Source organism: Macrosteles quadrilineatus, unplaced genomic scaffold (assembly GCF_028750875.1).
Source record: "Macrosteles quadrilineatus isolate MER2022 unplaced genomic scaffold, UCM_ALF_1.0 Scaffold_3__2_contigs__length_128488019, whole genome shotgun sequence".
Lineage (NCBI taxonomy): Eukaryota > Metazoa > Arthropoda > Insecta > Hemiptera > Cicadellidae > Macrosteles > Macrosteles quadrilineatus.
The window spans coordinates 34,325,280-34,338,701 of NW_026542596.1; the positions used below are offsets into that span (position 1 = coordinate 34,325,280).

The 13,422-nt window shown below is 39.2% G+C and overlaps 1 protein-coding gene across 1 annotated transcript in view; it reads left to right on the forward strand.

Annotated features, from left to right (window-relative positions):
- Nucleotides 1-13,422, forward strand: part of LOC128990129 (choline transporter-like protein 1) — a 51,764-nt gene that overhangs the window by 35,643 nt on the left and 2,699 nt on the right. Inside the window, exons 9-15 of the mRNA XM_054412389.1 lie at nt 114-216; nt 460-579; nt 5,062-5,193; nt 6,051-6,157; nt 7,859-8,115; nt 10,535-10,701; nt 11,214-11,306. Coding sequence (XP_054268364.1) covers nt 114-216; nt 460-579; nt 5,062-5,193; nt 6,051-6,157; nt 7,859-8,115; nt 10,535-10,701; nt 11,214-11,306 — 979 coding nt within the window. The remainder of the gene's footprint in view (nt 1-113; nt 217-459; nt 580-5,061; nt 5,194-6,050; nt 6,158-7,858; nt 8,116-10,534; nt 10,702-11,213; nt 11,307-13,422) is intronic.

A 13,422-nucleotide genomic window follows, 5' to 3' on the forward strand; every position in this document is an offset into this window, starting at 1 on the left:
CCCAAAAGTGAACTCTCACAGTTTTCTTTGCTGTTTGAAAGCTTTATTATTGCACAATTAAGGAATATGAATTTTTTAGGCAGCGATTCAATTTAAAATGATACATTTTTCAGGGTTATGTGGAGACAGAAGCACAATTCAATTTATGGATCTGAAGTTGAGCAAAGAAAAGAGAGCAGCTACTTTTACTATGCAATCATCTCTACAATAATATCGGTAAGTATTGAATCTATCTTTTACTCAGAATAACAGAATAAAATAATACAAAAATATTAACTTTCAACTTGTAAACATGTCTATTAAAGAATCTATTTATTTTAATGTTACTCTCAGAAGTAAGCCTCTCATGAATTTAGTTTTTCAATTCTTACAGTAAGCTGAGAAACATAACAGCTGATCCATGCAAGGATGTCTACTTCAGTATCCAAATGTCAATGACAAAACTTATTTGTTCTACAGGTGATCATTCTGCTCCTAGTGTGGGTGATGAGGAAGCGCATACAGCTGGTTGTACAGCTGTTCCATGAAGCCGGTAAAGCAGTCAGTGCAATGCCAGTGGTCCTCACCACACCTATCATGGTGCGTATCCAACATTGGAAACTTTTCATACTATGAATGTTGTCATACACTTACAACTTTAACTTTATAACTTTTATATTACTTAAATAAACTCTACTAAATACACACCACTGTTTATTCTACGGCTGAGGAAAGTTGATAGCGAGTGTGACAAATTCTGTACCTATACTTTCATTGGCCATTTTTACCAAATCAGAGGCTGCTGGCTCGATCCTGCAAAAGTCAGTAGTATTGTGATGGTTTCAAAATTGACTCAGCTGTGCTTGATAGGCTTTTAACAATTTGACTGCTAATAAAATATAAACTTTTTTGGTGGATCTAAAATTTTGTGTATGAAATTTTTATTTATTTTCAATAAAGAATACATATTCAGTAAAAAAATATAAACATAAACTCAGCAGGAAGTGACATCATCAATGTTTGAGAAGCCGGTCACCCTTGACACTCTAATGTTCCATGACTACTGGAGAAGTTGTTCACGAATGCACTCACTAATCACCTATACAAATCACTCTAAAACGTGCCATATTTTGTTATTATATGCCAAAGCTACTTAAAATAACTACTATTGTACAAGAAAAACACACGCTCACATAAAAATAAGGATATGGCTCACAGTCAGCAGATACCACTAGCGTAGATTGCACATGCCACGAAAGTGCTGGGACTCCAGCATCTGAGAGTCGGCTGGGTCAACTGCAGGCTCAGACGGAGAGTGGAAGTGAAGAGGTGTTTTAAATGCCTCTGTTTCGGCCATTCCTCCCGAAACTGCAAGGGACCCGACCGAAGCAAGAACTGCCTTCGGTGCGGGGAGGTCGGTCACGTCCGTAAGGACTGCCAAGTCGAGTCCTGTTTCCTTTGCAAAGAAAATGGGCTCGCTGACAAACACTTGAAGCATATAGCTGGGTCTGGACAGTGTAGTGTATTCAAATCTGCACTACAGCAAGCGAAAGTCCTTTCACGAAGATAAGAATCCTTCAGTGCAATCTTGAGCGATCCAGGTCGGCTGACGCACTTCTATGTCAGCTTGCCCTAGAACACGATGTCGACGCGCTCTTAGTCAGCGAACAGTACCAGTACCGTGATAGGGACCCATCTTTTTGGTTCCCTGATAGTCTTGGTACTGCTGCATTCTGGGCGCGTAATGCAGCGAAAGTACAAGTACGGGGTCACGCGAAGGGCCGAGGTTTCGTTTGGGTTCGGTGCCGGGATGTCACTTACTTTAGTGTCTACCTCACTCCCAACGAGGCCATCCGTGAATTTCGTGAGAAGATAGACCGCCTGGAAGAGAGCGTGCGCAATACCACAGGACACGTCGTCGTGGGTGGGGATTTTAATGCTAGGGCTGTCGAGTGGGGAATGACCCTCACCAATTCCCGGGGCAAGTACATTCTGGACTTTGCTGCCAGAGCCGGACTCGTTGTCGTCAACGAGGGAAACACGCCAACTTTCCGGCGCCCTGGGATGCGGGGAACGATCCCAGACATAACCCTTGCATCTGAGTCCCTTTTGCCAAGGATCAGAGCCTGGAGAGTTCTGGAGGATTACACGGGCAGTGACCACCAGTACATTATTTTTGATGTCCTGGATGGTCATCAGAGACAAGTAGCCGCGTTTCGTCAAGTGCCCGTTCGATGGAATATTAAAAAATTGGACGTGGCAAAATTCAATGAAGCCATCTTACGAGGAACACCGGTGGTTCCCCCCGCAACTAGTGTGGCTCATGCAGAGGTGTTAGTTACATCCATGATGGGACTAATCGTCTCCGCTTGCGATGAGTCTATGCCTCGCGGAAGATCCCGGTGCAATAAGCGACCTGTGTACTGGTGGACTGCCGAGATTGCGGAATTGCGTCGGTCAGCTTTGAGAGCCAGAAGACTTGCTACCAGGGCCAGAGAACCTGTAGACAGACGTCGTAAGTCGGATGCTTACAGAGTGGCTAGGAGGTCTCTTCGTCGAGCCATCAACCGGAGTAAACGTAGTTGCTGGGAGACATTAAGGGACGATATCGATTCCAATCCGTGGGGCTTGGGTTACAAACTGGTAACCAAGAAACTTGGCACCCGCTCTCCACCTTCCGTCATGGATGGGGCCACTATGGAGAGGATAGTCGAGTCCCTTTTCCCGGCTCACACGTTGCGCCCACTGCGGGATTTCGGAAGGGTGGATGACGTACCACTTTTCAGTCTTGGAGAGGTGGAGGCGGCCGTCCTATCCCTGAAGAACAATAAGGCTCCTGGACCCGATGGGGTACCCGGCGAAGTTCTCAAAAAGGTTTTGACTATTAACCCCTTGATCCTTTTACGCATGTACAATGCCTGCCTAGTCGAAGGAGTTTTCCCTTCGTGCTGGAAAACAGCTAGGCTTGTGCTTGTTGGGAAGGGGAAGGGAGATCCAGACCTGCCATCCTCTTACAGACCTCTGTGTATGTTGGATACGGCTGGAAAAGTCCTCGAGAAGTTGATACGTTCCCGACTGAATTCAGCCGTAGTCGCTGCGGGGGACCTGTCCCCTCGGCAGTATGGATTTAGGATGGGGCGATCTACGGTTGACGCTGTTGAAGAGGTGAAGCAAGCCGTGATGAGAGCTGAGGATTTTAACCACTACTCTCGAAGGGTTGTGCTGCTCGTCACTCTCGATGTGCGAAACGCATTTAATTCGGCGAGGTGGTGCGATATGCTGGATGCTCTGGAGAACACCTTTCACGTCCCGGCATACCTCATGCGTATCATAGAGGATTATCTCCGGTTCCGCCTCCTCTTGTATGACACTACAGAGGGCCCACGGACGATGAGTGTCACTTCCGGTGCTGCCCAAGGTTCCATACTCGGCCCGGACCTCTGGAATGTCGCGTATGACAGCCTCCTGAGGTCTGAAATGCCTGAGGAAACTGTTTTGGTTGGGTACGCGGACGACGTTGCAGTTTTGATAGCTGCACGTAGCGTTGAGCTGGCTCAGCTAAAGCTGAACCGAGTTATGCGTACTATAAACGCATGGATGACAGACCACGGTCTCTCGCTTGCTTTGAGCAAAACTGAGATCGTGATATTAACAAAAAAACGGATTGACACCATCGTGCCGTTGAGGGTAGGGGCCGTTGAAGTCCAGACCGTTCGTTCTGCCAAGTACCTTGGGATTATGGTGGACAGCAAGCTTAGCTGGCGGGATCAGATTTTCCGTACGGCGGACAAGGCCGCTAGGGTGGTCTCCTCTCTTAGCCGGTTGATGGCCAATGTCGGAGGGCCTCGGTCCAGCCGTAGAAGGCTGTTAATGTCTTCTGTCCAGTCCGTACTCTTGTACGGTGCTGAGGTGTGGGCAGACGCTCTAAATAAGGAGGTATATAGGATGCGGCTTGCCCGAGTGCAGCGTCAGGCAGCACTAAGAGTTGCATCCGCCTACCGAACAGTGTCCGAACCCGCCGTCCTGGTGGTTGCTGGAGTCATCCCCGTCAAACTTTTGGCGGCGGAGAGAAAAGCAATTTATCAGCGCCGTGGGGAGGACCAGGCACGAACAGAGGAACGCACCCGCACCTACCAGCTGTGGCAAGAGAGCTGGGAACAGGAGACTCGGGGACGCTGGACCAGGCGACTGATAAAGCAAGTCCAACCTTGGGTTAATCGGCGGTGCGGAGAGGTGGACTTCTACCTCACCCAATTTCTGACGGGTCACGGCTTTTTCCGGTCGTACCTGTTCAGGATGGGCAAAGCCGTGTCACCCGATTGCATATACTGCCCAGGCATTCCCGATGACGTGGAACATACATTTTTCCACTGCCAGCGTTGGGAAAGGCCCCGCCTGGAGGCTCAACAGTTAGTAGGACTGCTGTCGGTAAACACGGTCATACCGATGATGACGGAGGGTGAGGACAATTGGACCTGTGTGTCACATTACATCCAGGGTATTCTCCGCGCCAAGAAGCTCGACCTTGACCGGGATGCGGTGTAGGTCTTAAAGTATCCAAATGCCATAAACGGTGAGAGCCCTGAGGGCTTAGGTAACATGTTGGCCTGACTTGAAGTAATGTGACAAACAATTCCAGGTCTGTGTCCAACAGAGTAGAGGGGGTTTTTTAGTGAGTAGTCTGCGATAGATTCAGGAGTCTCACACTACAGGCTGGCTACCTGTGTGCGTAAAAGCATTTTCCCTCCTCTCCCTTAAAAAAAAAAAAAAAAAAAAACTAGCGTAGATTGCACAACGTAAACTGGGAAGAATATTTCTCCATGCACACTAAATATCGCTCTCCTCCGACCGAGCATGCTCACACTTAGCTCTAGTTTTTAGGGGTTGGTTGGGAAGCGGGCATCCTACAATCTACAAACATTAGCCGTCAGACCTCAATGGGATGCCCGCGGCCCACACATACTCAAATTTTAACATTCAAAAAGTGTAACAAAAAAGCTATGTTTTAAGGAAAGGTGCACATTTAACATTATGTTGAAAGTTATTGTTTCACAAATATTATTAACATAATTATTCTTTCAGACCTTCTGCAGTTTGGCAGTGGTGATCGCTGTGTGGCTGATATTTGAGTTGTGGATCGAAAGCTCTGGATATCTCAGAAAAGTTCCTGACAGCGAAACGAACCTTTACTACAAGAAGGACACAGCAATGAAGGTAAGGACAGTTGTTATCCAGCCACAAAATTAGTATCACATACTTTTTGCTACTTCATTTGTTCCAATATGAAATGATTGAACAGTATGGCCATAAAAGCAGCAAAGGGGTAAAAAAATACACAGCATTTACAAAATGTAACTGAAAATCGTCTTGACAGTAAGTTATATTTGAATTGATACAGAATTGTTCAGTTCAGGTCGTTCAGGAGATAATCATGCAAAAATCCACAGCAAGAGTGGAACTGATAAATACAGCTGAAGCAAATAAAACTAATATGCAAACTAAAACCTTTTTTGGGAATAAAACTCAAACTTTTGTACCAAATATGCTTTCAATAGCTCAACATATTTTATCTCAACTATACAATGATAATTTTTGAGGCGTCTCGTCCTATTGTTTAATTTGAAGCTTGTTTTGGTGAGTGTATCATGTTAGAGACATTTCATTGTGCTAACACAGAATAGATATTTTTCTCTGGTCTACTTACCAGGGACAGAGTAATAATAATTAAAAAATATTTATAGTTGTTTAAGTCAAAATATATTTTCCAAGTTGGTTAATCAACTGTGAAACAAAATAAACACTTAACAAATAAAATTCCCGCTACATAGGACAAAACTATGTAACCTTAAAATTGTCTGCAACCCATAAGGGCAGTGGGGTAGCAAAGATGTTGGGGGGCCCTCAGCCCCCTTGACAGGTAGGTATTCTATACCCCCCTGAACATCCGCCTTCAGACCTATCAACACCATTAAAAAATTATCATAAATCTACAAGAGATTATGTTTTGTGTGCTCATATTTTGATTGAATCAGCTGTAAATTACTACTACAGTAAATCCATGTGTTTTCCAGACTGCTCGATGGTACAACCTGCTGGCCATGCTGTGGTACACTCAGTTCTGCATTGCTTGCCAACAGATGGTGATTGCTGGAGGCGTAGCTACATGGTTCTTCACAAGGTTAGATAGAACTACAGTAGATAAAATAACTGTATACGTGAAAAAAATATTCCTGTGACATGATTTAGGGAACTATATGTTAGAAAAAATGGTCATTCTTCCATTTGTATTGGTCGCTTGAATAAACGAAATGTTGTGGATGATTTCAGGCAAGATGGAGATAGAACTAAATGAGTTTTTCCACTAAAATTGTGTACAGCATCTTATTTAGTAAGCAATATGTGTTATTTAGGATTGAGATTTTGTGGAGATATTAAGCCAACCACAGTACAGAAGAATATTCCTAAAAGGGCGCAGTAAAGCCCACCAGTCGAGGGCAGTCTAATAAATTAAACTTGAAGGACAGGGAATGAAAATGTGAATAATCTCTTATACAGTATTAATACGTGAGAGCTGTTTTTGTGAACAAAACTCCTCAGTTATTTCTGGACCGATTTTAACGTTTGAGGTGTCAAATAATTCGTCTCAATTTGTAGTTTTGCATTAAGGTTTTAGAATTTAAAAACTCTTACCCTTAATGGCATGAGACGCCCTCAAAGGTCGCATTTCCCCCATAAGAATTACATTGAACAAATTTAAAAACAAAAACAGCTGTACATAAAAAGAAACTCACCAGCTTTTGGGAGTAAATATATTGATGTTTGTTTAGGAGGTTAGACAAATCTAAACTGTTAATCAGTTTTGTTGGAAGGACAGAACATTTCTTGAGTTTAAAGGAGAAATATTGAAAAAAGGAGGAGGAGACAATTAATAGGAAATCTTATACGAATCAGAAGAGTAGAGGAGAGGCCTGGTCTCACAGTAAGGAATCCAGGTACACAATCACTTGGAGAGATGAATAATTTTTGCCATTTATGCTAAGCAACTTATTTTGGAAGTAAAAAAAACCATGAAGAATTTACACATCATGTTGTCACAGTGGTAAAGTAAACCTACCTAATGTCAGATCAAATAAATACATGCAAGAAATGTTTACTGGTAACAGTTTTAAGTCGGGAAACATTTGTAGAAAACACTAAAAAATTATCTGGGTCTAAAAAATGCTAAAATATTTTTACAAGAAGTGTTTATTATTTCAAAGCGCTATTAAATAGCGTGAGTATTTTAATTAGTTACACAAGCTTTTAGTCGGATCTTTTAAACTCATCGAAAATTATGACTGTTATTACTGTAGTTTTAAAATAACTTCTGTATAATACCGGTACTTGACAATTGATCGATTTCGAGCAACAGGTACACTGGTACACTAGTTTTAACTAATTCTGTTTTTAGAGGACTAAATTTCCAAAAATATTAAGGAGGAGCCTAAAGGGATGATTCCATTATACGGTTTGGAAATTTTCCTTCTACTTCGGTTTCTGCTTTTTAAGTTTTGCTGTTAAAATTATGTGTTGGAATCATGAACTGAGCGACACAAGTAGATGCTGCTTAGATCGAAATATGCATTGAAAAAATATTATTTTTTGTATGCTTTCTCACAAAAGTTGTGAAGCTTATTTGATTTTACATTTTGTCCAACAGCTCAGGGCCTAAAAATACCATGGATATCAATTTCATAAGATGGATAAAGGACCAAAGTCAAAGAAAAGAAACGATATGGTTAATCCGTTATCTGATGATGGTTCTTAAATTTGTTTGATACATTTGTAAAATTCGCTTTGCAAATTATTTCTTTTAATTAATGGATTTTTTTTGTCACAGGAACAAAGACCACCTAAATGCTCCGTTGGCCACTAGCTTCAACAACCTTGTCCGATATCATCTCGGCACAGTCGCTCTCGGGTCACTACTCATCGCACTGGTTCAGTTCGCTAGAATCATATTCAAGTTTGTCGAGTCGCAAACCAAGGATGCCCAGAATGATGTGACAAGATGTATATTCAAAGCTTGTCAATGTTGCTTGTATATCTTTGAGAAGTTCTTGGCGTTCCTGACTCGCAATGCGTTTATTGAAGTTGGTAAGTAAGATTATGGATGTGTTATTTGCGGAAAATATAAATAAATAGTCTACCTAATTATTATACAAGTAAATTTGATTAGTTTCAAATTAAACCTTTAAATTCACAGAATATTTGGACCTTGATCAGGTAACAAACAAAACCCTTAACTTACACAACAATATGAGAGCAGAATTGCAAGCAAAACTGTGTGCGTCATATGTTTGTTGTCAGATCTACAAAAGAACAGTTTGCAACATGGGGAGCTATGCTTGTTTTTTTTTTCTTAGAACGCTAGGCTCTAGCTAAGAATAATTTTTTAAATTACTTCAGGCTAGACCTAGTGTTTGCGGCATTATCACTTAAAATCCATTGGTGATTAATAGCCTACTTTTTAATACTTTTCAATGAAATGGCGACCATACAAAGTAGCTATTTTAAGCCAAGTATGAATGGAGATGAGTGGCGCGATCTTGTAGTCTTGTTAGTAACTAAGGCCGACTTATTCCTTAGACACAGCTGTTAATTAATAGCCCATACAGCTAATGGCAACTAATGGACCTACAGTTTATAGTGTAATCCGAACCACATTTTTGCCTTGGTATATACGAATTGGTCTAATTTTCAGGATAGTACTGTATTCGGATATTCGTAGTACTCACTGGTGCGGACGTTAATCCACACCAGGGAGTATCGCATCCACAGTGCATGCTTATAAATATACACAATTCGTAACAGTAGCTGGATTACAGGACGACACCACCCGTCCCAGTTTTAGATTTGGTGGGACGTGAACCTGAGACCTTAGGGACCAAAGACTGTGCTCTACCTTTAAGCCAGCTTGCTCCCCAAACAATTTTCATTGAAAATAAATATAAAAATCAGGTAAGCCAAGTAGTTAGATAAATTTAAAATCTGGTTAAAAATAATGAATTTCAATATAAAATAAATTAATATCTCCTTTTTACTCTATCTAAAAAATAGCTTCATTAGTTCATTCCAATATGTTGGGGAGCGAGCTGGTCTAGTGGTAGAGCGCCAGACTTTGGTCCTGAGGTCCCGGGTTAAAATCCAGCCAAATCACCATTGGATAAAATATAAGTGATAAAGCCACAATACCTAGGTCTATAGCCTGATGTAATGTGAAAATGGTCCCGGGCTAGAGGCCCGCTCCTCTGTCACAATATCACCCTTTTACTGCATTTTTGTTTGTGATGACATATCCATTCATTTATGAGCAACTGTACTATTACGATAAATACAGTCTGTGATATCATCTACTTAAAATATCAATTGACATACAGTTTATGATTTACGTGTTATCTTATGCTTTTATTTAAAGGAAATATGTATAAGGTTTAGCAATGTTGTAGTTCAATGCAACTGTTGACTATTGGCTAGCAGTCCATAAGAAAAAAATATATCTATAAAATATTTTCACATCCGTCAATCTAAATCAATACAGATTGATTGATCCTTTAGTGGATGAATTTATCTACAAGCGATTAATCGAACAATTTTACCATATTGGGTATCCATGTTTATTATTTTTCGCTTGTTGTTATTAGAAATTGAGTGTACAATTTAGTTTTTTTTTTTGGGTTAAGTGTATATTACTATGGTTAACTGTATATTTCTATAAAAGTGTTTTAATTTTAGTTCATGACTTTTTAAATTGGTTGTGCATGCAGTATTTGCATTTTTATTCCAAATTATACATTCAAATCTATTGTATTGAATAATATACAAAAATGTCCAACTGCCACAATAACAATTCATAAAACTAAACATAAACAACTAACAATTTGTAAAAAAGATTATTAAATAATACATAATGACTAAAACACAATACCACTACTTTACATAGCTTTGTGGGGAGCGAGCTGGCGTAGTGGTTAGAGCGCGGGACTTCAGTCCCTGAGGTCCCGGGTTCGATCCCCGCCAAGTCACCAATGGATTTTATCAAAGTGATTAAGCCGCAACCCCTAGTTCTAGCCTGAAGTAATGTGAAAAACAATACCAGGTTCGTGCCTAGCCGTCCTAGGACAAAAAAAGTGTGTTATTGTAACTTAAAACTTTAGAACTATTAATATATTAATACAAGTTAAGGTGTAAAGCTCAATTTATATACTGTACCAACAATAGTTACCAACAATACTAATTTTCTAACAACTCTATACAAATTATTTTTACTTTTTAAACTTACACCTATTTAGTTGATATAAACATAATCAGTTAGGCACAGATCAGCTCGGAAGGCCTAGCGTCATAGAAAAAAAGGTTGGAAGTAAGCAGGTTGGGTGTGGACTGTACCAAAGTAAACTTTAAGTTGGTCAACTATTATCATTGTAAAAAATAATCATAATGTAATGATAGATTCTCATTTAAAACATCACCTGTATAGTATCAAATTCACAGTTTGAACTGTAAAATGTTTCAGCTATATACGGAGAAAGTTTCTGTCAGAGTGGTAAACAGGCTTTCAAGATGTTGTCAAACAACGCACTGCGGGTGGCAGCCATCAACTCAGTGGGAGATTTTGTCTTGTTACTCGGCAAAGTGTTTGTTGTACTCACAACTGTCCTCATTGGAACAAAGATGTTTGAGGTAGGCTATCTAGTAGTATATCAACAAAAACGGACAAACTAAAAATGATTGTATTTTTAAAAAATTGTAGTCCAGTTATCTAATCTGTGTTCTAAAAAGTCATAACATTTTTAAAATTTGAAATATTATTTGAAAAATATGGTGTCAGCAAAGAATGCATGAGACATTACCAAGTAAATCTTTTTTCTCATTATTAATCAACAATAATCAACTAATTGTACATCTATCATTTTTAATACTTTTTTACATTAGTGGCAATTCACGAGAGGTCAGCAAGAGAAATAACTGTTACGTGGATCCTACGTCCCTCCTACACTGAAGCCCGAGATGCTAACCTCTAGGCTAGCAACACACCCAATCATTTCTACTGAATCCAGTTGTAAAAGTTTTAATTGATGTCATTATATTAGATGAAAAGTTTTATTCTTGTTTAACTAGCAGCTTATTTATTTATTAAGTCTGTAGGTAATATTGGTCCTAACCTTGTCTATAGTTAATCCTTTTTTTAACAGCACAAGGAGGGCTTGCAACATATGTGGGTTCCGATTGCACTCGCTGCGCTGTTTGGAGCCTTAGTCTCCCACTGTTTCATCACTGTTTATGAGGTAAATCTTCTATACCCTATTATTAATACACTACTTTGTGACTGAAACTTTGTGAACAATAAGGCTTTTTTGTTTTAAGATCGAACCCCACACCAAAATGTTCGTCTAGGTGTGTAGACCTAGATTTGAAACTGACCTTACATTTTTGAAAAAAGTCCCTTTGGCTCTTGCCTCAGTGACTTTAAAGCTCCCACGTTATCCTTTATGAAGAACATATTTCATTTGTTTACGTTATGATCAGCTAGATAATTTAATTGCTGTTAATATTTTAGTTGCAATTTAAGGAAACGTGTGCTACAACCATTTACTGACTTGCTTGAAATGAAATATTTACTATTTGAATTTGGGTTGGCGTAAATATTACAATGGAAAAAAGCGAGAAAGTCTGGACAGTTTGATATACTAAAAAGAAAACTGAATTTACACTGTTCTGCATTTCTTGAGCAATCACTGAAGAGCTGATTTGCAAACTATGGAAACATAGAAAAGTTATAGAACACCACCAAGTAGAAGAAAGAGGAATAATGTTTTTTTAGAATTTACAAACGTTATAATGGACAACCTAATGCGGCTATGAATGGGAAACATTTGTAGAAAACACTAAAAAACAAGATTAGCTTTTTAAAAATGATATACTATATTCCATTACTAGGGACCGAAAGGGACATTTTCCGGCATGTGCTCAAGTTTCATGTGTGAGGCCTAGCTGAATGCAGAAAAGGAAAATTTCCCTTTTCAAGGCTTCGCCCCTTACGGGGATAATGGATCAAGTGCCAGAGAATAAGTTTTGGTAGGAGTTATGAACGATACTTTTCATCACAACGCAAATGTACACAAATACAGAATATTAAAATCAGTAATATTAAAATAATTCTAGACAGCTCTTTATCAGTAAATTCAACTTCACAACGTGTACATTTATAGATAAAAAGTATAAATACTTTGTCACTTACTTTATTTGGTTTAACATTTTGTCAGTTGTACCAGTTTGTAAACTTTCTGTATTCCTCTTCATATATTTCTTATAATTTCTCTATTGAAAGGTGTTTAGTTATCTCTGAAGCTCATAAAATGATTAGGAATGTTAAACAAATCTTGAGCAATTTCAAACACGCATTACGCTAAAACACAGCAAAACAAAAAAAAATGCATGTCTCTGCATACATTTAGAATGTGCAACAATAAAAATAGCTGATTTAAATAATTAAAATGAACCATAACAAAACACTAGCTCACGAGGGGAAATTGAACTAATTGAAAGCGAGAGACATCAGCTGATCTTTTTTCCCTCACTCTAAATAATTAGAGATTGGGAAACAACTACTTTCATTGATGTCAGCTGTTATCAAAAATAGTAACTTTCGTCGCAGAGTGATGAAAATATATTTACAAGAAATGTTGATTATATCAAACTATTATGTACCTCGTAGGTATTTCCAAAATCTTTGAGTCGACTCTTTTAAAGTCATGGGAAATTATGACTGTTATTCGTTTTAAAATAACGCCTGTAATTCTTCGCAATTGCTCGAATTAGAGCAACAGGTACACTACAGTAGAGTCTTGCAAACTCGGCACTCGATAACCTGGCAGTCTGGATAACTGGGCCATCACCTGGCTCAGAAAATTAGTGATTTTTTAAGTATGATTCAAACATGGGCTCAAGCCAGCTCAAGTCAAATCATTCGCATCTCGTACCAAGGATTCGTAGTAGGTACTATATCTGATGAATTAATACTGACTTGTAAAATAAATGTAAATAAAAAAGGAGGTTAAAAGCTTAAAAATTTAATTGTTTTTATTTTTAACCCTCTAGTTCCCGATAACACGGCATTTCACAAACTCGGCACCCTTCCAGTCCACATTACGCCGAGTTTGCAGGACTCTACTGTAGTATGAATAAATATGTGCTATAAATTATAAATATCCTGTAGGCTGGTTGAAATTATAAAGTTGTTCTAGTGACAATTTAAGTAGAAGGCCTATAAGCATAGTAAAAAATCCTTTTCAATACTCTGCACTAAAGTACACTTTCTAAATGTAAAATGAGCTAAAAAAATAAGTTGTTCCCGCTACTGCATGGCAAAATTACATAACGTTAACTTTCTGTGTATTTGTG